The following is a 26,517-nucleotide window of genomic DNA, read 5'->3' as shown; positions in this document are numbered from 1 at the left end:
GGTTTAGGGTCTAGGATTTGGGTTTAGGGTATAGGGTTTTGGGTTTAGGATATAAAGTTTAGGGTTTAGAATTTAGAATTTAAGATTTAAGATTTACGTTTTAGCTAGCGGCGTCATCGTCGTTAAAATTGGCGTTATTCTTTTTTTTTAGTTATTTTTAAATAAGTTTAATATTTTGTAATTAATTATCTACGTGACACTTTGATTGGTCCTGGAAGGAGAGATGAATTTAAAAGTTCACCCTAGACGGTTAATGCACAAGCTACGGATAATGCAAGAACCCAATTGATTCTGAGAATGCCTAGGATTCGTGCCTACTTGAGATCGTTGAGAGTCGAAGCTCTATCCGAGAACAAGGTCAGAGTTTATAAAAGCTCTTTAAATTAATTCAATGTAAAAGTTGTACCTTACAAAGCCAAGGTATCAACGTATATATAGCAAAGCTAAACACTAAAGCAATGTCAGTAAAGGAATATCACATATCCTTATCGACATAATAAAAGGAAATAAAACCTTAACAGTTATCTAAACTTAAGATAATAATTAAAAGAAAACCAAAGCCCACGTAACATAGGATGTGTACTACATCAGGTCCCCCGGAGTAAGAAAAGATTTGTCTCCGAATCTTCAGGATCATCCTGAGGAACGAACTGCACCAAATGCTTGACCTTAAAAGCGTCCGAGCAACGAACATTCGCTGGTAAAGAGACCCGATAAGCATTTGAATTTATCTTCTCTACAATCTCCAATGGTCCAATCTTGCGTGCCTTACGCTTGTTGTACTCACGAGGTGGAAAACGTTCCTTCGTCAAGACAGCCCACACCTTGTCACCCACGCTGAACTGGACGTCCCTACGATGGCGATCTGCAGCCTCTTTGTATTTAGCCGAAGAAACCTGTAAGTTGTCATGAACCTGCTGATGTATATGAGATACATCTGCCACGAAGTCCATAGCCTCTCCATGATCACGAGTCGCGTCTGGTAGAACCCCAAAGTTGACTGGGCCACGAGGTACAATCCCATACACAACGCGGAAAGGTCTAAACGACGTACTGCGGTTGACGGCATGGTTGTGGGCGAACTCAGCCTGGCACAAAACACTATCCCACGAACGAATGTGATCACCCACAAGACACCGTAACATATCACCCAAAGATCTATTCGTCACTTCGGTCTGTCCATCCGATTGAGGATGATACGCTGAACTCATATCGAAACTAGTACAAAGCAGTTTCCAAAGGGATCTCCAAAAGTGACTCAAGATACGAGAATCGCGATCGGAGACAATTGATAAAGGCAAACCATGCAGACGATAAATTTCCCTGAAGAAAAGCTGAGCCACTTTGACTGCATCCATAGTCTTCTTACAAGGGATAAAGTGAGCCATCTTAGAAAATCGGTCCACCGCCACAAAGATTGAATCATGACCACTTTGCGTACGAGGAAGACCCAACACAAAATCCATGCTTATATCAGTCCACGGTTGAGTAGGAACTGGTAAAGGCATATACAATCCTCCATTCGTTGCATGTCCTTTTGAAGATTGACAAACCACGCAACGTTCAACAAAACGAGCCACATCACGTCTTAAGGACGGCCAAAAATACAATTCCAATACGAGTTTAAGCGTTCGGTCCCGGCCAATATGACCCTCATTGTGTAACTCCTGTATAATACGCAAACGCCAGCTTCCCTCTGGCACGCAAAGCTTGTTATCGCAAAACAAGAAGCCATCATGAAGAACAAAGTCTGTTTGAACACGAGAGGCCACATCTGACCAAATTCTACCGAAGAAAGGTTCAGACTCATAAGCATCAGCGAACGTAGCGACTCCAGGAACTGAGGCGTGAAAGGTTGCTAGTAGAGTATGTCTTCTGCTTAATGCGTCAGCCACCTTATTGGTTTTTCCGGATTGATGACGGATCATAAAAGTGAATTGTTGAAGATAAGCAATCCATGATGCATGGCGAGAAGAAATTTTGGACTGGCTGTCCAAGTGTTTCAACGCGTCATGGTCGGTGAAAAGAATAAACTCCTGGTGAAAAAGATAGTGGCGCCAATGACGAATTGCTTGAGCAATCGCATAAAACTCCACGTCGTAAGTAGAGTAACGAGCGCGAGAACCAGCAATTTTTTCACTGTAGAACGCGACTGGTCTTCCTTGTTGGCTAAGGACTGCTCCAATACCTGTCTTGCAGGCATCGCAATGAAGCTCAAAGACTGTTGAGAATTCAGGAAGAGCTAAGATAGGTGCTGAGATGAGATGATATTTGATTGTCTGAAAGGCCATTGCTGCTGCCTCTGTCCAAGAAAAGGTCGATCCTCTCATACAATCTGTAAGAGGCGCGGATAGAGCGCTAAAGTTTCGAACGAAATGCCGGTAAAAAGAAGCCAACCCGTGGAAGCTTCTGATCTCCGTGATTGTGCGTGGTATAGGCCAGGACTTAATGGCCTCGATCTTGCTTGGGTCGACCTCTAGTCCACGCGAAGAGACAATATAACCCAAGAACAAGACTTGCGAGGTACCAAACACACACTTCTTTCGTGCTGCAAACAATTTTTGTTGTCGTAGAAATTCAAGCACGTCGCGAAGGTGATTGAGATGGGATTTTATATCGTTACTAAAGATGAGAATATCATCAAAGTAAACGATGACACACTTGCCAATGAATGGACGGAGAGCTTGATTCATTACCCGCATAAACGTACTCGGAGCATTAGACAGGCCGAATGGCATAACCAACCACTCGAATAATCCTTCGCGGGTCTTGAAAGCCGTTTTCCACTCATCTCCTGGTCTGATACGAATTTGATGATATCCACTTTTAAGATCTAATTTCAAGAATATGGATGCTTTGCCGATCTGATCAAGAAGGTCATCGAGGCGAGGAATCGGAAAGCGATAACGAACCGTAATTTTATTGATCGTTCTGCTGTCTACGCACATACGCCACGATCCGTCCTTTTTGGAATCAATAATGCAGGAACTGCTGTTGGGCTAAGACTTTCTCTAATATGACCTTTTGTCAAAAGATCTTCGACTTGTCGACGAAGCTCATCATGTTCTTTCGGGCTCATCCTATAGTGCGCTCTGTTGGGAAGAGACGCGTTAGGGAGGAGGTCAATATGATGCTGGATGTCACGTAAAGGAGGCAGCTCGGTTGGCAGATCCGAAGGAAACACATCTGCGAACTCGTCCAATAAGTTAGTAAACTCATGTGGGACGGGCTCTGGAGGTGTATTTGTGACTGGGGTTGAGATCAGTGCCCAAACGAAATCAGTATCACGTAGTTGCGCTTCGAAGGCTGCTTTTGGTAGTGTAAGATGAGTTGAACCCGTTGTTTTGGTCGGCGTAGTAGTATTTGTTGTTGTTGTTGCGGAAGACTCTTCTGAGTTTGTTTGCTCTGGAGATTGTAGAAGAGTAATTGTACGTCTTTTAAACGCAAAGCTGTATGTATTATGTTTGCCGCGATGGGTGGCGTCTTTGTCGAATTGCCATGGCCGTCCGAGAAGGATATGGCATGCGTCCATGGGAAATACGTCACAGCATACTGTATCGAGATAAGATCCGATAGAAAAGGCGACCGAAACCTGTCATGCCACGGTGATTTCTACTCCCTTATTGAGCCACGCTAGCTTGTAAGGCGTCGGGTGAGCGATCGTTTTGAGATCCAGTCTCTTGACGGCCAACGCTGATATTTCATTAGTGCAACTACCCGAATCAATGATAAGCTTACATATCTTCCCATTAATGGTGCAGGTAGAGCGAAACAATGTAGTGCGTAGCCAAGATTCTTGTTATGAACGTGTGAGCAGACAATTACGGCGAAGAACGAGAGCGTGAGCTCCTGTATCTCCTGCAATAAGCTCTGGTTCGCCATCTTGAGGAGAATCGGAGTCATAAGTATCGTATATTGGGTCCTCGTCAAAAGTAACATCTTGATTAAGGAGGCCGCGAAGATTTTGATTAGGACAAGCAGTCTGTCGATGTCCGTTTTCACCACAGGTGAAACAACGGAGAGCACTTGTTCGTGCCAGACGAGGTTGTGAAGTTGTATCTGTCGTTGTATTTGCATCTGTTCGTGTTGCCGTTGGGCGCTGCTGAGAAGCTTCAGAAGTTGACGTTGTGCTATTGTTGACGCCAAGAGAAGTCGAGTTTCCTCTGTTGTTTCCCGTGTTCCAAGATGAACGAAACTGTATTTCCATGCTTAAAGCACGCTGGTGTGCTTCAGAGACGATGATAGGGTTGAACTGTTGTAACACGATTTGAATTTGGTATCGAAGACCCCCGATGAAAGGGGAAACAAGTTGTTCCTCTGTTTTGACGAGTGTTGTTCGTGCAACCATGTGGAAGAAGTCTGTTGCGTATTCATCCACTGTCCGTGAACCTTGTCGTAACGATTGCAATTTGTTGTAAAGAGTGCATTCGTAATTGTATGGTAAGAAGGCTCTTCTCATATGTTTCTTAAGACGTTCCCATGTATCAATCCGAGATTTCCCAGCTCGGCGACGGGATTCTTTTATCTGTTGCCACCATGCCTAGCTCTATTTTTGAAGCGTGAAGCGATTAACGGAACACATTGATTGACGGGAATGCGTTTAAATTCCAATATTTCTTCAATGGAGCTTAACCAATCCAGAAATTCCTCAGTGCTAAGATTTCCCGAAAACTCAGGAATCTCGACTTTAAAACCTGAATCTCATCGTCTATCTTCAGCCTGAATTTCTCGTCTATTGAGTTGATGATCAGCTGGAGCTGCGACATGATCTTGGTTACGGAGGTTCTGAGGATTAGCGAATAAGTTCTCTGCCAATTCATCATCAGAGGTGTCTTCTTCGCGGGGCTGTTGACCCATGTTACCTTGTCGACGATGAGCGGCTTGAACTGGAGCGATTTGCTGTCGTTGCAGGACTGTTGCCAGAGCTGTTTCGACGGCGTGAGTAAGGGTATCATGAAGGCCAGCGGTAAAGGTCTCCAATGTATTGCGGAGCTCTTCTTGCTGTTCTTCAGTAGTTTGTTTTCGCGGAGGCATTGTGAGATAATGTCGTGTGATTGAGTTGGTGCGGAAGTAGCAAAGATCATAGATTCTGATTAAGAAATCAAAACCGAAAGTCTCTGATACCAACTAATGTAGCACAAGCTACGGATAATGCAAGAAACCAATTGATTCTGAAAATGCCTAGGATTCGTGCCTACTTGAGATCGTTGAGAGTTGAAGCTCTATCCGAGAACAAGGTCAGAGTTTATAAAAGCTCTTTAAATTAATTAAATGTAAAAGTCGTACCTTACAAAGCCAAGGTATCGACGTATATATAGCAAAGCTAAACACTAAAGCAATGTCGGTAAAGGAATATCACATATCCTTATCGACATAATAAAAAGAAATAAAACCTTAACACTTATCTAAACTTAAGATAAAGCCCACCTAACATAGGATGTGTACTACATCAATGGTGAACCTAAGTTTTGTTATTTTAATAATATAGATGAAAGGTTTTGAATGTGTCCAAAACCTAATAACAACTTTTAACGGTGGATAAAAAATATGACACTAAATTAATAGATTAGATATAATAAATAAATACTAGGCCTAGGCCTTGTCCGTTTAAACTTTCCCTTGAACCGACAACTTTCGACTGCAACGGTTCTTTTATGTGTCGTAGCATCTTCCGATCAGTAGCATCATCAATTGCAAGTTGCAAAATAAAATAAAAAAGTTCGCCGAAAATTTCAGTGATCAAGCGATTTATATTATGACTAATAAGCCGCAACAAAACAAACAACTTGTGACATTTAATAATAGTTGCAAATCGCAATTGCAATCACAAGTTATTGCGACAGCTAAACAAATAGGGTCATTAAGTATAAGTAGAAAGGAACGTGCTTTCATCATTTTCTTATATGAAGACACATCCACTGTATATGAAACATAGAAACGGTAAGTCTATCATACACACTTTCTTATATGAAGACGCATCATTTTCTTTTATGCATCGCAAGATTTTGAAATGGTTTCACCCAATTTTTTTAATAAATTGCGTTTGTATTTCTATGTCTATTAGATTATCAAAGGTTTTTTTATGCATCGCAAGATTTTGAAATGGTTCCACCCAATTTTTTTAAAAAATTGTGTTTGTATTTTTATGTCTACTAGATTATCAAAGATACCATACATAGGTTTTTAAGCATCGCAAGATTTTGAAATGGTTTCACCCAATTTTTTAATAAATTGTGTTTGTATTTTTATCTATTAGATTATCAAAGATTAGAAGGTTCATTCTATACCTTAAATATTTCCATTTGGTATTTATTTATTAAAACTCGTCCTTCAAATGGTTGCTTCTATCAAAACTTATTTTTTCTGAACGGTTCTATTAAAACTTATTCCACAATATTTAATACATTCAGTCATTAATTACTTTAGTCTAATTTACTAAAAACGTTATTTTAGCCTACTACACGCACCACTATACTATTACATTTTGTATATATGGTTCATACACAAACCAAACCTATGGTGAACAGGTTTCTAGGTATAATGTTTTAATGGACAAGTTTTGATAGATCAAAACATGTTATTAAGTTTTAAATACGACTTTGTAGATCTGTTTAAGATTTTGTTTTTAAAATATGTAGAATGAGCGAACACTTGAAAATTTTTACTTCCACTTATTTAAGAATTTTATTTTGTTTTTTGACGGAATATGATACGAGAAGATTTAAATGGAAAGTGCACTTCTCTTAAGTACTTAAAACAATATATGCAAGTCGTCTCATTGACCTTTGACCTTGTATCGTCCTGCCCACAATGGTTATTCTTGAATTTTTAATTGTACTGAATATATTGACTTTGTAACAATAGGAAACGACGGATATTGGTAGCTTTAAATACTGAATGTTTAAATATACATCTGCAATTCTGCAGTGACTTATAACAATGATTTTATAAAAACATACTAAGACAACGATATTCCACTAGCCGATGACTTTGTAACCATCTACGTATAAAATACATATGTAAATTACTCAATTATGTGGTTAAGTAATTATGGAAACGACTGTTGGTGTATATATATATTCATTTCCTGTATTACTGCCTTCAGACACATAACAAAGAAAGGTTTCAGAGAAGGAGTTTAGAAAAGTGAAGATGAAGTTCGGAAAAGAACTGTCGTCACAAATGGTACCGGAGTGGCAACAAGCTTACATGAGCTACGACTATCTCAAAAACCTTCTCAAAGAAATCATCAAACTCAAACACAGAACTAACCCTCCTCCACCACCACATAATGCCGTCTCCGGCGAAGGACTTAGCCGCAAAATGACTCTATACCGAGCTTTTAGTGGTCTTGTCCAAACGCCAGGAAAGAAAAGACAAAGGTCGGGGCAAACCAGCCCTTCTCAAAAAACTGACATTGAAGAAGGTAATGTTAAATCACGTACAAAAAAATCTGACAATGGTCGAATTGTAGTTTTTAAATATATTATCGTTGTGAGATTCTTAACAGGTTATGCTCCAATACTAGTCAACAAAGGAGGTCATGGCTTAGAAACTACTTTCTTGATGACGGCAGAGGAAGGAGGAGAATATGAATTGGTGTTTTTCCGGCGACTCGACGATGAGTTTAATAGAGTTGAGAAATTCTATAAAGAGAAAGTGGAAGAAGTAGTGAATGATGCGATTATGCTTAACAAGCAAATGGATGCTCTAATTGCATTCCGAGTTAAGGTTGAGAATCCTGTTGGGTGGGGATGGGAGGAGCGGACCGTGGAAATGACTCGCTTGGCCTCCGACGTTGCCACTTCCACCGCTGCCCTCTCTGCGTCTACCCCCGCTAGAACTGGAACCAGTAAGATCTTTAAAATGCATTTTATTTATTTATTGGTTACATCACGCAGTAAATTAACACTTATTCTTAAGTTACAAAAAAAAAAAAAAAAATTAACACTTATTCTTGGGTTCACCCCCGGGTGAACCTGAACCAACAAATATGATTGTGCTATTTCGTATTTGATATCTTTTAAAAAAGAAAAAAAAAATATTGTCAAATTATATTATGTTTTTAAAATAAAAAAGTAAAATAAAATAAATAAAAAACAGTAATAATTACAAAAAGTAAAGATTTTAAAAAAATATATTTTTAACGTCGTCAGCAAAACATTATACCCAAAATCCTAATCCCTAAACCCTAAACTCTTTGATAAACGCTTAGATAAATCTTAAATTCTAAATCAAAAACACTAAACACTAAAACACTCAAGTGTTTAGGGTTTAGGATTTAGGGTTTAGTGTTTTAGTGTTTTTATTTTTTTTTATTCAGAGTTTAGAATTTATCCAAGGGTTTAGGGTTTACCCAAGGGTTTAGGTTTTGTCTAGTGTTTTGCTGACGACGTTAAAAATATTTTTTAAAAATTTTTTTTTTTGTAATTACTACTATTTTTTTACTTTTTTATTTTAAAAACATATTATAACTTGACAATATTTTGTTTTCTTTTTTGAAAGATATCGAATATGAAATAAATCAATCATATTGATTGTTGAACCTAGAGGTTCACCCTAGAGGATGAACCCAAGAATAACTCGTAAATTAATGATTCAATATGTTATTATGTTATATATTCATGACTTATTTTTGGGTTCACCTTCTAGGGTGAACCTCTAGGTTCATCAACCAATAGAATTATCTTATTTCATATTCGATATCTTTAAAAAAAAGAAATAAAATATTGTCAAATTATATTATGTTTTTAAAATTAAAAGGTAAAAAGAAAAAAAGAAAAAAATATTAGTAACTACAAAAAAAATATTTTTAACGTCATCAGCAAAACACTAAACCCTAAATCCTTAACCCTAAACCCTTGGGTAACCCTAAACCCTTGGATAAATCCTAAACTCTAAATCAAAATCACTAAACACTAAAACACTCAAGGGTTTAGGATTTATGGTTTAGTGTTTAGTGTTTTTTAGTTAGAGTTTAAAATTTATCCAAAAGTTTAAGATTTACCCAAGGGTTTAGGGTTTAGGATTTAGGGTTTAGGGATTAGGATTTAAGGTTTAGTGTTTTGCTGATGACGTTAAAAATATTTTTTTTAATTCTTTTTTTCTCTAACTACTATTTTTTTACGTTTTTTTTAAAACATAATATAACTTGGCAATATTTTGTTCTTTTTTTAAAAAAAATATCAAATTTGAAATAATGAAATTCTATTGGTTTGTGAACCTCACCCAAAAATAACACTTTATTTATTATCTAATATTTCTTTGAACGAGGAAAGTTCTTTGTCTTTGAAAGAGAGCAACCAAAATGAAAATGGAAACGAACTAAATATAAAATGAAAAAAAAAACGTATATAATAATAGTATTAGGTGTATATTTAGCAACTTATGACGAAGGAAACCGTCCAATTCTATTCAATTCCAGCTAAACAAGTTCAGCAAATAATCAATCAACCAAATCTATATAAGTCGTTTCTCAAAAAAAAAAAATTATAAATAATAAAAAAATTTCATATGATAGCCTTTTTAGTTTATATTAAAAAATAGTTCTTAAGAAAATGATCAAAATAAGTTTTATTGATGGGTAAAAATATATTTTTATCTAGAGTTAACAAATCTATACTTAGGATTTTGAATTAAAAGATGAGATTTTGAGGATAAAATTTTAAATTTAAAAAACAAAAAAAAATTAAATTTTCAAAATTAAAAAAAAAAATTATTTTGGTTATTTTTTTTAAAAAAACTATTTTTATGACAAAAACTTTAAAAAAAAAATTTGAAAGAATTCTGCCAAACTCCACCGATAAAACTCTTGCACCGTTAAAAACAAACGGCGTTAAAGTAAATCCATAGACAGCTGTTAACCAGAAAAACAGAGTCGGTTGAAATTACTTAAATTAATTTTGAAAATTCGGTTTATTTCGGTCTCAAACTTAACCGGGACGCTAATTTTGAAATCGATATTTATATTTCTCTCCCGCCTTATGTTGCAGTGAAGCCTAGAGCTCAAGCTCGCTTGGAGGCTATACATGAAGGAGGCTCCAGCAGAGGTGACGATGATGAAGATCACGGTGACGTGAGAAGCAGAAGCTTGAGCAAAATGGCAGCTGGAAGGCCAGCCCCGATCGAGGTTCTAGACCACATAAAGATCAACAACACTAAGGAAACGCCTAGGTCCACCATTAAAGGCGTTCTCCATTCTTCAAGCCATGAAGAGATCATATTCAATAGGCATAATCTTAGGGAAGTCGAAGAGAAGCTCAAAGTAGCCTTCGTGGAATTTTACCAGAAGCTTCGTCTCCTCAAGAGCTACAGGTTGCGTCACGTGTGCATGAATGTGTTGAATTTTGTTAAAAAATTGACTTATTATTTGATTGTAATCGAAATATATATGCAGCTTTCTGAATGTGTTGGCGTTCTCCAAGATTTTGAAGAAGTATGATAAGGTTAGTATTGGTCATACTAGATTTTTTTATTCTGAGGTTGTTAAAAAATATTGAAAGGTGGTTTACGTCATTACATTCACAGATAACTTCAAGAAAAGCTTCCAAGCCTTACATGAAAATGGTTGATAATTCGTATCTCGGAAGCTCAGATGAGGTAAGCTTTGAGCTCGATCCAAACTAGAGTTTGATTTCTCTGTTTTGCTCCTTGTAATGACCTTCTTTTGCTTATCCTATATCACAGCTAATGAAACTGATACAACGTGTTGAGGCTACGTTCATAAAGCATTTCGCAAATGGTAACAGAAGAAAAGGAATGAGCATTTTGAGACCTCAAATAAAAAGAGAAAGACATCGACTTACATTCTCCACAGGTAGAATCATAGATAAAGAAAATAAACATGTTCTGATTTATGTTTTTAATTGTTTTGTCAGTGTATTGTGTTTATGAGGAATTTATTTGTTTCAGGTTTCTCTGCTGGATGTGTGTTTTCTCTTATAGTTGCTCTTGTCTCCATCATACGCGCCCGGAATATTTTTCAAAAGGACGGCTACGAAGGTTACATGAAAACTATGTTCCCTCTTTATAGGTAAAAACTTTGCCTCTGCAACAAAATATTTTTTTTAGGGTGAAACTCGATTCTTTAAAAGTTTTTGTTGCTCTTCTTGCAGCTTGTTTGGGTTCATTGTGCTTCACATGACTATGTATGCTATTGATATATACTATTGGAAGCGTTATAGAGTAAACTATGCATTCATATTTGGGTTCAAGCAAGGAACTGAACTTGGTTACAGACAAGTTCTGTTTGTGGGATTTAGCATTGGAGCTTTTGCGTTGCTTTGTGTTCTTGGTAATCTTGACATGCAAGCAAACCCTAGAACCAAAAGTTTCCAAGCACTGACCGAACTTCTTCCTCTTTTCCTTCTTGGTGTAAGTCTGCAAATCCGGAAAAAAAATCAGTTTTTAATGCCAACTCAGCTGTAGAATGGGGGAAAATATATATATGATGTTTGTTTCAGGCTATGTTTACAGTTTTAATCTTGCCATTAAACATTCTCTACCGATCGAGCCGCTTCTTCTTCCTCACGTGTCTGTTTCACTGCCTTGCTGCTCCTCTTTACAAGGTAGGTGAAACATAAACTTCAACGGCTTATTATTGTTGATAATAATATAAAATAGCTACTAATGACTACTCAATGCAGGTGACGTTACCCGATTTCTTCTTAGGAGATCAATTAACTAGTCAAGTACAAGCTCTTCGAAGCATCCAGTTTTATATATGTTACTATGGCTGGGGAGACTTCAAACAAAGGCAAGACACATGCAAAGACTGGCAAGAATACAAAATTTTCTTATACATTGTTGCTGCAATCCCATATCTATCTCGCCTCCTTCAGGTACAAAAAAAAAAAAATCAATTAAAAAATAGCATGATCTAACATTGTTCCAGCGTTCGATAGTTTTATGTGTTGTTCTACTTTATTCAGTGCATGCGACGAATGTTTGAGGAAAAAAGCCTAGAGCAAGGATACAACGGAGTCAAATACTTGTTGACAATAATAGCGGTTTGTTTGAGAACAGCTTATGGTTTTGAAACCAACAAGAATCATAAGTTTATTCTCAAAGTATTAGCTGGATCTGCCTCAGTTCTTGCTGCTGTTTTCTGTACATACTGGGACTTTGTCCATGACTGGGGACTTCTGAATAGAACCTCCAAAAACAGATGGCTTCGAGATAAACTTCTAGTCCCACACAAGAGAGTATACTTCATTGCAATGGTACATGAGCTATTAAAAACGACTGATTATCTATAAAAAAAAGATTGTATGCGTTTCAGTTATGTAATCTCCATTACCCACAGCTGATTCTTGAGATTAAATTTGCAGATTTTGAACGTTGTGTTGAGGTTCGCATGGTTGCAAACAGTATTAGATTTTGAGTTTAAGTTTCTTCATACTCAGACGGTGCTTGCGGTTGTGGCTTGTCTTGAGATTATTCGTCGTGGGATATGGAATTTCTTCAGGTTACTACTTCACACTTGCTTATTAGTTTTTTTTTGTGGATTACCAAGAAACTTTGGATATAATCATTACATTGTTTTTCTTCTTTTGAATTTTCTCTATCATGGATTTTTATAAGTTTTATTTTCTTTTGTTTATTAAAAAGGCTAGAGAATGAACATTTGAATAATGTGGGGAAGTACCGAGCTTTCAAGTCAGTTCCACTACCGTTCAGCTACGACGAAGACGATGAAAAAGACGATTGACATGTTAACAGAAGAACGTGAACATTTGACCAAAAAAAAAAAAGAACGTGAACATTTTCTTATACATGAAACGAAGTGTTTGTAACAAAAATTATTCATTGTCTAATACAAATTGATGGAAGTAATTTATCCCGTATATGGACGTGTTAATGTGATTACTGATTACTGTTTGTCGAACAGACACAAGTGGCAACTGGAAAACCTCTCCGTACAAAATTGTACGATTAGTACTTGTAGCACAGAAAACGAAATGTAAAGAGAAGTCCACAATAATTTGTCAGCGACATCAGTTTATAAGAGCATGTTCAACGGGTAGAAACTTTAAGAGTTGCTAAAAGAAAAAAAATATTAATATTATAATAATTTATTTGTTTTTCATTTTTCTGTAAAAAAGAAAACCAATTACTGAATGCCACATATGAATTGTGTTAGTAGCCATATCTTAAGATCGTTGTTTTAGAAACGTTCTTTTTTTTCTTTCCTATTTTTGCTTTATTTTTAATTTTTTTTATTATAAAAAATGCTGGTTAAGAACCTGCATTAAAGATGCTCTAAAGCACTTTTAAAAAGTTTCTAAACCTGCCTAATAGCAGTGTAAAGTACCTAATAATACTTTGTAAAAGTACTTAAAAAGTTTAAATTATTTTTAAAAATATTGTAAGTACATACCAAGTTTTGATTGATAAGTACGAATACAAGTCAGGTTTTTTTTTTTGGGTCAAACAAGCATTGCATTGCTAAATCGGAAGCTATACTCCCGAAACAGAGTTCATTGCAGACATGGAAAGAGCTGACTTTGCCACAATGTCAGCTTCCGAATTGAAACTACGAGAGATAAAGTGAAAGGAAATAACATCGAAAAGAGATACAAAGTAATAGATATCAAACATGATACCGAACCGTTCAGGTTGATTCCCACCCTTCTTCAACAGGTTGATAAGGGATCGAACGTTTGAGTACACGGCCCTAGAAACCGCTCCATGGACAGCAATGGCTTCCACAAGTCAGGTTTAAATATCAGTATGTATATCTACAAAAAAGGTAAAATGAGTAAAACGTGAAAACCCCTAGGTATTTTTTGCGGAATTTGAATATGATTAGAGAAAGTCGGTTCCTTGACCATGACCTTGTATCGCACGTCATGTCCACAATGGTTATCTTTGACTTTCTATAAAGATGGGAAGGGACGGATATTGATTGATTTTAAATTTGCGGTGTGTCGGTGACTAAATAAGTCATAACATTGCTTTTAAAAATGTAAGACAGCGATATTCCATTAAGCGACAAATAATGCAGGACCAGTATCTAGACATGTTCGAGGGTCGATTATGTATTTTATTAAAACAACTGTTGGTGTATATACATATTCATTTCCTCTTTAATTGCTTTCAGACACAACAAAGAAAGGTTTCAGACAAGAAAGATGAAGTTCGGAAAAGAATTGTCGTCACAAATGGTACCGGAGTGGCAACAAGCTTACATGAGCTACGATTATCTCAAAAAACTTCTCAAAGAAATCATCAAACTGAAACTCAGAACCAACCCTCCTCCCCATCCTCCTCCACATCAAGCCGTATCCGGTAAAAGACTTAGCCGCAAGATGACTCTATACCGAGCTTTTAGCGGCCTTGTCCAAACGCAAGGAAGGAAAAGACAAAGTTCCGGGCAAATCAACCCTTCTCTAGAAACTGACATTGAAGAAGGTAATGTTTGTTTGACGATGAATCTACATTTCCCATGTCTTTTATATATTTATTGTAGGGTTTTAAAAGAAATTCCAATGTGAGACTCTTAACAGGTAATGCACCGATACTCGTCAACAAAACGAGTAATGGATTAGAAACTATGTTCTTGATGACGGCAGAGGAAGGAGGAGAATATGAATTGATCTTTTTCAGGCGACTCGATGATGAGTTTAATAGGGTTGAGAAGTTCTATAAAGAGAAAGTAGAAGAAGTAATGAATGATGCGATTATGCTTGATAAGCAAATGGATGCTCTAATTGCATTCCGAATTAAGGTTGAGAATCCTGTTGGGTGGGGATGGGAGGAGCGGACGGTGGAGATGACTCGCTTGGCCTCCGATGTTGCTACTTCCACGGCCGCGATTGCTGCTTCTACACCCTCTAAAACTCGAACCGGTAAGATCATTTAAATGCAGTTAATTTTTATTCCATCACGGAGTAATTTTTGTATGATTCTTGAAATAACGAAAATATTTTTATAATGTTATATTAATCATTACTTAATATTTCTTTGAACGAGGCAAAGTCTGTGTTGAACTAAAGACGAAATAGTAATCATAAAACATTTAGATTTATATTTTATAAATACTTCTTTGAACGCGGAAAAATCAGTGTGAACTAAAGACAGAAAAAAAACAATCTATATAATCATATAACATTTAGATTTATTTCTAATAACAGCTTATAACGTAGGAATCGGTCGCAAACATACAATTTTCTTTGACAACGACAAATAAACAATAATTAAAACCATACAATTATAAATTAAGTTTCCAGTTAAACAGGTCCAACAAAGAATTAATCAACTAAATCAGGATATCTTCTATCTTATTAAAATAGAAGTACACTTATAAACTAACTTTTATCATCTAAAATAGCCATAAAACATATCCAAATTGATTCTTAAAACAGTTAATGTAAAAGTATAAACTTAAAATAACTATTTACTAACATGATAAAGACAATTAATGCCATATTGATTTAGGTAAACAACCATAAAATCATGACAAAAATAGTTTTAGATATATTAATACTATATTATTAATAACTAATTAATAAAAATGACAAAGACAACTACCTAAATAGATTCAGGTATCCATTTACTAAATTAACAACACAGTATTCTTTTAAACTATATTTTATTATTTATTAGTAATAATTAAAATGTAAAAACCTCATAAAAGAATCATTTATATATAAATAAAATATAAATTACTATATGTAAATATATTACTTTCTGTAAATTTTTCTATAAATAATAACCCAATATAAACTCAGTATGATAAATATTGAAGAGTATAAATATATAGCACCAAATTTTAAACAGTATATAACAATTTTTATCATATATTAACATTTTGATCCGTAAAATATAAAAATAGATTCATGCGGATGCACGGATCATATTTTACATATGTAGATGATATAATTGATGGTTCAAAGAGAAAATAAAATTAATCAGTATAAACTAAAAATTATTGTGTTTAGAAATGTCAGATAAATTTTAAAAAATTATATTACCATTTATACAAAATAAAAATATATTTTTAAAAATAAAAATAAACATTCACACGGGTACGCGGCTAATTATAAGATATATTTTCGGATTTGAAACTACACAAAATTTTCAAATTTTATCAGTACTTAATTACACAAATTTGAAACTCATTTTGAAACTTTTGCACCCTTTAAATCTAATGGCGTTAACGCAAAAATCCATATAAATTATTAAGCACAAAACAAAGTTGGTTTAAATTTGATATGAGTAAAGCGATTTATTATTTTGGTCTCAACGTAAACCGATCGATATGTATTATATCTCTCTCGCGTTATTGGAGCTAAAGCTCGCATGGAGCCGATACATGAAGGAGGCTCCAGCAGAGCTGATCAATCCGAAGATCACGGTGACGAGAGAAGGAGCAGCTTGAGCAAAGTGGCAGCTGGGAGGCCAGCCCCTATCGAGGTTCTAGACCACATAAAGATCAACAACACTAAGGAAACGCCTAGGTCCACCATTAAAAGCGTTATCCATTCCTCGAACCATGAGGAGATCAAATTCACTAGGCGTAATCTGAAGGAAGTGGAAGAGAAGCTCAAAGTCGCTTTCGTCCAGTTTTACCAAAAGCTTCGTCTCCTCAAGAGCTACAGGTTGGAATTTTACGTGTGCATGAATGAATATGTTGAATTTTTTTATATATTCACTGGAATCAAAATATATATGCAGCTTTCTGAATGTGTTGGCGTTCTCCAAGATTTTGAAGAAGTATGATAAGGTTAAAACTGGCCATAATAGAGATATTTTATTTTAAGGTTTATTACAAAATTAAGAATATGTTTACGACTAAAATGTGTTTGACGTAACAGATAACTTCGAGAAACGCTTCGAAGCCTTACATGAAAATGGTTGACAATTCGTATCTCGGAAGCTCAGATGAGGTACGCTTTGATTCGATCCAAACTAGAGTTTTGGTTCTGTTTTGACACTTGTATTGATTTCTCTTGCTTCTCTTATATCGCAGCTAATGAAACTGATACAGCGTGTTGAAGCTACATTCATAAAGCATTTCGCAAATGGTAACAGACGAAAAGGAATGAAAATTTTGAGACCTCTAATGAAAAGAGAGAGACATCGACTCACATTCTTCACTGGTAGAATCATATACAATAATAGTATTATTATAATACCATCCTCTGCTTCTTCTATATTTTTATAAAAAAAATTATGGTCAATTTATGAGAGATTTGTTTTTTTAGGTTTCTCTGCTGGATGCATGTTTTCTCTTATAGTGGCTCTTGTAGCTATCATACGCGCCCGGAATATTTTTCAAGAGGAAGGTTACAAAGATTACATGAATAGTGTGTTCCCTCTTTATAGGTCAAAAACTTACTTTGTCTCTTCAACAAAATTGTTCTATAAGTTGAAACTTGTCGTCTCTCTACAAGGTTGTTGCTGTTGTTCTTGCAGCTTGTTTGGGTTCATTGTGCTTCACATGACTATGTATGCTATTGATATATACTATTGGAAGCGTTATCGAGTAAATTATGCATTCATATTTGGGTTCAAGCAAGGAACTGAACTTGATTACAGACAAGTTCTGTTTGTGGGGTTTAGCATTGGAGCTTTTGCGTTGCTTTGTGTTCTTGGTAATCTTGACATGCAAGCAGACCCTAGAACCAAAAGTTACCAAGCACTAACCGAACTTCTTCCTCTTTTCCTTCTTGGTGTAAGTTCATAAACCCGAAAAAATTAGCTTTTTTATGATGGTACTAACTATATATGATGTTTGTTTTAGGCTTTGCTTTTAGTTTTAGTCTTGCCGTTCAACATTCTCTACCGTTCAAGTCGCTTCTTCTTCCTCACGTGTTTGTTTCACTTCCTTGCTGCTCCTCTTTACAAGGTGAAACATAAACTCCAACTGCTTATTGATGTTAATAATAATATCATATCGTTACTAATACCTTCTAAATACAGGTAACGTTGCCTGATTTCTTCTTAGGAGATCAATTAACTAGCCAAGTACAAGCTCTTCGAAGCATCCAGTTCTACATATGCCACTATGTATGGGGAGACTTCAAACAAAGACAAAACACTTGTGGACGCTCAGAAGTCTACAACATTTTCATATACGTTGTTGCTGTAATACCGTATCTATCGCGCCTCCTTCAGGTACATAAAGTTTCATTAAAACAAAGATATAATCAACTTTGTTCCAGCAATTGATAGTTTTATTGATTTAGTGTATGCGCCGAATGTTTGAGGAAAGAAGTCTAGAGCAAGGATACAACGGAGTCAAATACTTTTTAACAATATTAGCGGTTTGTTTAAGAACAGCTTATGGTTTTGACAAGAACAAGAATCATAAGTTTATTCTCAAAGTATTAGCTGGTTCTGCCTCAGTCCTTGCTGCTGTTTTCTGTACATACTGGGACTTTGTCTATGACTGGGGACTTCTGAATAGAACATCCAAAAACAGATGGCTTAGAGATAAACTTCTCGTTTCACACAAGAGAGTATATTTCATTGCAATGGTACGTGAGCGATTAAAAACATCTAATCATCTTTAAAAAAGTGTGTTCGATTATGTGATAACTCAATTCTCCACAACGGATTCTTGAAAATTAAAATTTGCAGATCTTGAACGTTGTGTTGAGATTTGCATGGTTGCAAACGGTATTGGATTTTGAAATTAAGTTTCTTCACACTCAAACGGTGCTTGTGGTTGTGGCCTGTCTTGAGATTATTCGCCGTGGGATATGGAATTTCTTCAGGTTACTACTTCACACTTACTTCTTCTTTTATCAATTTTTTACCTTGGTTTTTCGAAAAGTTAATTTGTTTTTTTTTTTTTGGTTCGTTTTAAACAGGCTAGAGAATGAGCATTTGAATAATGTGGGGAAGTACCGAGCTTTCAAGTCAGTTCCATTACCGTTCAGCTACGATGAAGATGATGACAAGGACGACTAACCTGTTTGCAGAAAAACGTCAACTGACATTTACTTTATACATGTTGACCATACAAAATTAAGTTTTTCTAACAAAAATTATTAATGTTTATACAAATCTGAAAGAGGTGTCGAAACACTTGTAATAGCAATGCAGTGCTATGGTTAGAGCATGATTATCGTAAAGACCCATTTAAGATCTCTTATTTTTTTTAATATTTTTAAGTAGTAAAAGTGATTTAACAGACAAGATTAAGAAACCCGAACATTCATGTTTTGCTTCAAAACCTGAGAAAACTATATAACTATAAGAATGCTGTGATTCTGATTCTGAATTAGATAACCAAACTTTGAACTTCATCAAAAGCACAAAATATTCTATCATAATTTTTCAATTATCTATTAATCAATCAAGTAGATCGCAGAACTAAGCACATCAAAAATTGAGGAGGAAGAGGAGCAACGAACAAAAGAGAGGGAGAGAGATTGAGAAAGAAGCAAATCGCAGTAGCGGCGTACCTGGATGAGCGAGCGGATAGAGAGAAGAAGAAGACTGAGTGGTGCTCGGTAACGAAGAAGAAGAATAAAGGATTCTAGGCTGAGCCGTCGAGAGAGAGCCGTCGGGAGAGAGATACAATCTCTCAAATTCCTCTGCTCAATAAAACTGTAACAAGTGTGTCAAGAGACATACCTTCTATCGCTTAATTAAGATAGTTTTTTCAATTAATAGCTTTTTTTTTTAATCCTAATTATACTAAAAACCCATTTAAGAGCTCCACATGATGGTGCTCTTAGTTCATCTCTTGTGATACTCCCTTCAATCTTATCAGTTTAATATTTGGTACTTGGGTCATTGGCTTATAGCCTTATATATTGATAATAGGGTCGGTCCGCGCTACGCGCGAACGCGGGATATGCTCTACATGTGTGGACTTATGTTTTATAAATTATAATCGTATGTGTGTTGTATAAGAAAGTAGTAGAGAATTACATTATAGTGTCTGTGTTTTTTTAGGATATTTTTGTTTTCTTATGTTTTTTTTATATTTAGATTGTTTTGGTGTAAGTTTTATGGTTTTTATAAGGATGAAATCATAATTCGTATGATTAATATATAATTCAATTATCGAGTCTTTGATAAAGGGGTTAACTTGTAGTAATGTTTGTAGTTGAAACATGTGATACTTCTTTAGTCAAAAAAAAAAAACTTAACTCCATAGATAATTCGTTAGGTTATGTCTCCGGTAATCATTTTTACAAAACCATCACCATAGACCAATCACCCTAGCATGAATCTTGGTCCTTGCTTAGAGAAGAATAGCTACTAATAATAATATTTTTATTTTACTTTTGCACAGAAATTTATTTAAGGGTTTTTTATAACTGTTATGTATTTCCATATAAAAAGAACGTTATTAGGATGGACATTTCGGTTTAATTATGAGTTCGGTTTGAATTTGATTCGGTTTGGTTTATTTAAGTCTAACAAAAATTTAACCAAATTTAATCTATATTAGTTTGATTTGGTTTATGTTTGGTTTGGTTCTATTTGGTTTATGTTCGGTTTGGTTTTATTGCAGTTTGGTTTGTGTTCGGTTCAGTTTAATTTGGTTTTACTTATGTTTATCAGTTTGTTCGATTTTTTAGTTTTCTTTAGGTTAAATTACAAAATATATGTATACAACACAAACAAATCATCATTTTACATTAAATCGTTATTTTCTTTACATTTATACATAAAACCAAACATCACAATAAAAATGTAGAAGACGTAATCCAATATCATAAATAATTATTCAGTTATGATATTAATGTTTGAGATTCATACTTTTTATTATTTTTAGTTGTTTTTATTCTATTCATTTAGAAGTAAAATGTATAAATTATATATAGTTGTTTAGGTTAAATAGTTAAATATATTAAATCTTAATATTATTAGTATAATTAATCTAATTGAAAAATATTTCATTTTCAGTTCGATTTGGTTTAAAACCAAACCAAACCAAACTATTTGGGTTGGAAATTTTTTGAATCAAATGGTTTAGGCATATACTTTGGTTCGGTTTGGGATCGGTTCGCTTTGGTTAGGTTTTTTTTTTTCACCTCCACACCTGCACGCAAACATGAATATTTATTAAAAAAATAAAATACAATATTTCTGTATTTTTTATTTAACTTTATTGTTATTTATTAAATTTGTTGGGTATTTTAACTATTTGATTTTGTAAAATATTCAATTTAGGCATGTTTTTATTTTTCAGCTTCTAATTTGGTTTAAATTTGTTATAGTTAGTTAAATATGGTTATATATATATATATGGTTATTAATATTGTAATTTCATATTTTGATTATTTTAGTTAATGTTTTGGGGATTCTACGAATTATAAAAACTTAGTAATCACTTTAAAGTTCATAAACTAATGAAATACATAAATTGAGAAAAACAAAATTCAAATTTAGGCCTACTTTGGACCAAAGTTGCATAATTTATAATATGATATTAGTATTTAATTTTATAAACTAAAGTAAAGAATAATCATTCAAATCAAAGATCTTAGTTTACTATTTTCATCTTTTCTTTTAGTAGATATGTGGCGTAACTAATTAAATATTAAAATAATAAAACTACGAATATTTAAAATAGTAAACAAATGTTTAGTGGGTCGGGAATTTTATAGGGGAGGTTATGCCCCGAGCCATATCTCGTCTTTTCCTTTTGTTTATTGAAACGGGGCTGCATCTGACTTAGCTAAGATCTGTTTTGATAAAATTGGTTTTTTTCATGGTATTTATTTTGTATAAGTACGATGTCAATATTGGACAATTACTTTCTGAAAATAGAATGTGTGCCAGTTTAGTAGAAGAAAACAACTCGCAGTGTCTCTTAAATTAACATAAACGTTTGTCCTGAAGTTGCCACGGCTTCCACTGTTTAAACAGGAGAACATCTGTTTTCACCTGCTGTTACTGAAGCTTATGGCGGTTCATCGGATGCTTGAACTAATCCATTGTGTGTGTTTTTGAAAAATATTTTTGTTAGGTAAACCTTTATATTTTTGTTAAATTACATATTTGTGTTATATTATGTATTTTTTTATATTGTGTATTTCACTAAATTGTAGTTCTATTTATTTTATATTTACTATTTTAGATAATTGTTTACAAAATTATTTTTGATGGTGTGTTATTTTTTTATTTTTGGTTTTCTATTAAATATTTAATTTATGTAAATTTGAATTTGGTCAGGAAAAGGATAACCTTTGATTATTTCATTCTTTTTTTCCTTGGCTTGAATTTGATGAAGTAGAAAATATTTATTGCAATAATAATTGTTTTATACTATAAACAAAAAATATTTCACAACAATTGTTTTATCCTTTGTGGAATAGAAAAGTCACAACGAATCACTATCATTTTACCAATAAAGTTAACCGACTATTAAATGTCTTGAAGTTAATATTGAGAATTTTGTATACGTCTAACAAAGACAAATAGCTCATGCATTTGTTTGTTTTACGTTATCTTCTGATTATTTTCTTTTATAAGTGAAAAGAATAAAAACAGTTAGTACATTATTTAAAATCTCACTTTGGTGTTTAGAAAGGTTTTGAGAGAGAAGTACAAAGTTCTTTATAAATTTGCTTAGATGATTAGGAATGAGAGCACGATATCAAATGTCTCCGTGAATTTGATTCCCTTCGTCGCCACTTCCAATTTAAAACACGCATACTTGTCGAAATTGATGTCTGTAGATTACATTTCTTGCTTTGCAGTGTATGAGAATCAGATGTATTTTTAGATCCACAGCGAAAAAGAAACATTTACTTTTATGAAACATCATATAAGAAGAGCTTATAGAAATCAAGAAGACTGCGTTAGGTGATGGATTCCTTACCAACTAAGATTTTGAGAACATCCAAAACTGTATCTTTTGGCATAAGAGTTGGAAGATTCTGCAAAATCATAAACGATCAAGTTATAAGAAATCAACAGTAACTCAAAGAGCATAAGAATGTAAATTAGAAACAAACAAATTAACTGAAGGAGAATAGCAAGAAACCAATAAAAATCTAAACTTTCTTAGACTGAAAACCTTATAAGATCTCAAAGAGAGAATTTTTTTAGGATGATGTTTACGGTATGAAGGATTACCTTTTTATAGTTGCAGATGCATCTCTTGGAAGAGAGTGCAGATGCATTGAATGAGGAAGAGTGGATCGAAGAGTTAAGACGTTCGTTAATGGTAATGATTCAATGTATTCCGTAACGGTTCCGAAGAGAAGAATCTCAGTATACAAGAAACGAACTGAGCTTGATGAGAAATTCTCCATGAAGATCTACCGCAAAAAAAAAACCATCAGAAGTCACCATTGTTGTTGAAGCTTTTCAGATATCGGAGAAGAGGTGAACCATAACTGGTAGCCGTCGTGAGAAGATTAGCTCACAAACGGGTTGAACTTTTGTACATTAAAACATAAATAACCTAAGACAAAATCCCAACAGCAAGGCTCATCTCGTATCTAAACAAAAACTCAACAAAGATTTTATGACAGGGACACGTGTCGTCACTTTGGAGCACGATTTTATGACATGGAATCATAGGTGGCATGCCCCAGGAGAGAGCAAAGCATACTTTATATATATAGAAGATTACTTCAATTTTATGGGAGAAAACGCATTGCCAGAGCTTGCTATATGGGCTTTTAAGAATCGCCTACGTTTTGCACTACTGAATCGACCGGGCCAACCCACAAATTATATAGTCCAAGATTTAATTTAAAGAAACTTTTTAAATTAAGCAAAGTGCATGTGTAGAGGCTATGTGCCACGTACATATAAAATGCGATTAGAAGTCCACGCATGTCTTGAACGTGGTGCTGAGATTTGCGCGGAGGCAGACGTACTAGATTTTTTTCCAAATAGGGTCAATTTTACACACAGACGGTGATTGCCTCCGTTGTAAGTCTTGAAATCATTCGTCGGGGGTATGGAATTTCTTCAGGTTAGTTATTAGACATTAATTTACTCATGTTTTCTCAATTTACTGTTTACCCATTTAGACTTTTAAAAATTGACCACAGACGGTGATTGCCTCCGTTGCAAATCTTGAAATCATTCGTCGGGGGTATTGAATTTCTTCAGGTTAGTTATTAGACATTAATTTACTCATGTTTTCTCAATTTACTGTTTACGCATTAGACTTTTAATTTTCAACTATCCTGGATTGGTTAACGTTCGTTAAAACAGGTTGGAAAACGAAACATTTAAACAATGTTGAAAACTTTAGAGCTTTTAGGCGGTTTTATTACGTATATATAACTACGACTACGGACCAATAAATGTTTGTTGAAGACATCATAACCATTCTTACGTGGCCCTATGATCTAATCAATTTTAGTATGATAGAGCCCATGTGCATTGTGAAAAGGACACTAGTCAAATCATGGTCATATCTACATAAGTCATATGTTAGATTTGTCACGAACTTGTCAACAAAATTCAACCGTCGTATTCGTATGAATATTTATAATTTTTTTTAATGTTCATATATCCCATCTATTTTATTTTTTCAATATAAGTACCTATCGATCGAGTCATACTATGTGTACTGAAATAACACTTTCTTATATTTTGTCATCGTTTACAACAGTTACTTCTTCTCAACTTTTATGAATTAATTGAAAAAGAAAACTACGCGGGATGGTTATGGCTTGTTTTTAATAAGCATTCTTTAAAAAGAGCTAGAAAATTTCTGAAGAGAAAGATGACAAAGATTAATACCATAGACCTATAATAAGTTTTTTGATGGAATTTATTCCCTATAAACTAATAGAAAAGAGAAAGCTTATAAAACAAAGCTGAATTGAAAGCCATTCAAAAGTTAATCCAAAATTAAGAAACATAATAAAACAAAAAGTAGACGAATAAAGTGGGATTCACACACGTCAAAATTCCCAAAGCACTAATAATTAAATCTAATTACATAACGTACGGAATCACTTATTTTTTCAACACGTACTGGAATAACTTTAACAATATCAAAATATTATTTGATTGGACAAAAAGTTATAACAAACTTTTAGGGTGCGAAAATCATGCTTTTGAATTAGTTTCAAATAGTTACTATTAGATCTTTGGACACAAATTACAACGAAGGTTAAAACATTCAAAACACATAGACATCAACAAATATATTCGATATAAATTCCTTTCAAATTCTATACACACAAATAACTTTTGTTTAATTTTGTCAAAAGAAAAATAACTTTTGTTAATCTGACTTTGATCATAACAATTTTTATTTACCAATATTAAATTATAGAATAATTATAGAAAATTTTGACGGTTATTCTTTGTAAGAACGTAATACAACTTTGTTGAACCTCCATCACTTGAAAACCAATAATAACAATCAAACTTTTGAACTCACAATAGACATGAATTGCCAAGAATTTCAATCTGAATTTCTACGAAACAAAAAAGCTATATTGCAATAGAAATCGACGTATTTGACAAGATCATATATTAGATCGCTATGATAATATATTTTCTTCATAACTATCGCGGGTTGAACACAATCAACATGAACGAGAAATTGGTTGCAAAGGACAAATGATACAAAGAGGGATCCGATGTTTTGTTTCCACGTTGTAATGATATATAATATCGGAATACTAGATACTACATATCATATCAATCAACTCATTGCTAATATGGTTGAAGGATCCTACTCAATACACAAATATCCTACTCATTGTCAAGCTTATCTTTCAAACTGTTATCTAGACTATTTGGAAAGAGGGAAACTCTCGACTGCATATGAATTTATGCAGACCTCCTCAGGCAATTATTCAGGATGTCAAGCAGACTTTGAGATTGAGGTTTGACCCGCTGTCTCGGAACATGAGGATCGCCAGTAGCTCCTCTCTTACTTTTTTGGGAACTTGGTTAAATCTTTTTTGAGGGCATTGTTAATTCCTTTGTATAGTCTGGTCTCTAGATTTTCTTTATTAAAGGTAGGTGGTTTCTGTACAGTTTCCTGTCTATGAAATAAAAGTAGTTTTTATTATAAATAAAAAACTCATCGCTAATAATTTTCATTTGGAAACTAACAGATAACTGTTGTGAACGAAGAGGGGAACTTGTGTGTATTATTAGGTCGACCAACTGGTCTTTATATACATATGGTAATGACGGTCTAAGTACTGGATCGACATGAGATCGTACATATCCTTAACTAGATAATAACTAGCAATACGTAAGATAAACACCAACTATAATGTAGATAAACACAAGAGTAGATAGGCGCCAGTATGATCCTGCGTATGGGCTTGGCCCGTCTTGCTACACGGGCTGATAAATGGGTCGATCACTAAATGGTTTATAATACTCCCCCTTGATCGACACATCCGGTCAAGGTTCATTCATGCTTTGGATGTTGCCTCATTAAAACCTCTCTTGACAAACCCAAAACCCAATGTGGTAAAAGGAAAAACACGACAGGAAAAAGAGTACAACACATGAACTCCCCCTGATGAATGCATCACCGAAGATCCTTCAGTCGACGCATGCCTATCTTCCATATGAGCTTCTTGAACGTTGAGGTTGGTAGTGACTTGG

At 34.4% G+C, this 26,517-nt stretch overlaps 2 protein-coding genes and 1 long non-coding RNA gene across 8 annotated transcripts; 2 read left to right on the top strand and 1 right to left on the bottom strand.

Annotated features, from left to right (window-relative positions):
* Positions 1-7,108: 7,108 nt before the first annotated feature.
* Positions 7,109-12,825, top strand: LOC106304370 (phosphate transporter PHO1 homolog 2-like). The gene is made up of 13 exons (XM_013740777.1): positions 7,109-7,426; positions 7,511-7,852; positions 9,993-10,314; positions 10,397-10,445; positions 10,528-10,599; positions 10,687-10,816; positions 10,912-11,032; positions 11,115-11,373; positions 11,463-11,567; positions 11,646-11,840; positions 11,931-12,221; positions 12,330-12,466; positions 12,610-12,825. The coding sequence occupies exons 1-13, from the start codon at positions 7,153-7,155 to the stop codon at positions 12,707-12,709; spliced, it is 2,397 nt and encodes a 798-aa protein (XP_013596231.1). The 5' UTR covers positions 7,109-7,152; the 3' UTR covers positions 12,710-12,825.
* Positions 12,826-13,654: 829 nt separating this feature from the next.
* On the top strand, positions 13,655-19,098 carry LOC106301956 (phosphate transporter PHO1 homolog 2-like). Of its 6 annotated transcripts, XM_013738453.1 has the most exons (13): positions 13,655-14,412; positions 14,508-14,849; positions 16,298-16,601; positions 16,678-16,726; positions 16,818-16,889; positions 16,973-17,102; positions 17,208-17,328; positions 17,419-17,677; positions 17,747-17,851; positions 17,926-18,120; positions 18,192-18,482; positions 18,586-18,722; positions 18,819-19,098. In XM_013738453.1, exons 1-13 carry the CDS (start codon positions 14,133-14,135, stop codon positions 18,916-18,918), a joined length of 2,385 nt encoding a protein of 794 aa, XP_013593907.1. In that variant the 5' UTR covers positions 13,655-14,132; the 3' UTR covers positions 18,919-19,098. The 6 variants fall into 6 exon arrangements, with proteins under 6 accessions (XP_013593907.1, XP_013593902.1, XP_013593905.1 ...); XM_013738448.1 differs by having other exon boundaries at positions 13,655-13,750; positions 14,102-14,412; positions 17,208-17,677; positions 18,586-19,098; XM_013738451.1 differs by having other exon boundaries at positions 18,586-19,098.
* On the bottom strand, positions 18,816-19,628 carry LOC106301957. The gene is made up of 2 exons (XR_001262313.1): positions 19,416-19,628; positions 18,816-18,919 (listed from the first exon to the last, which is right to left on the bottom strand). It is a non-coding gene; the product is annotated as an uncharacterized LOC106301957 (long non-coding RNA).
* Positions 19,629-26,517: the final 6,889 nt, after the last annotated feature.

Source organism: Brassica oleracea, chromosome C7 (assembly GCF_000695525.1).
Source record: "Brassica oleracea var. oleracea cultivar TO1000 chromosome C7, BOL, whole genome shotgun sequence".
In the NCBI taxonomy this organism is placed as follows: domain Eukaryota; kingdom Viridiplantae; phylum Streptophyta; class Magnoliopsida; order Brassicales; family Brassicaceae; genus Brassica; species Brassica oleracea.
This window is presented reverse-complemented; position numbering and strand designations above follow the sequence as displayed.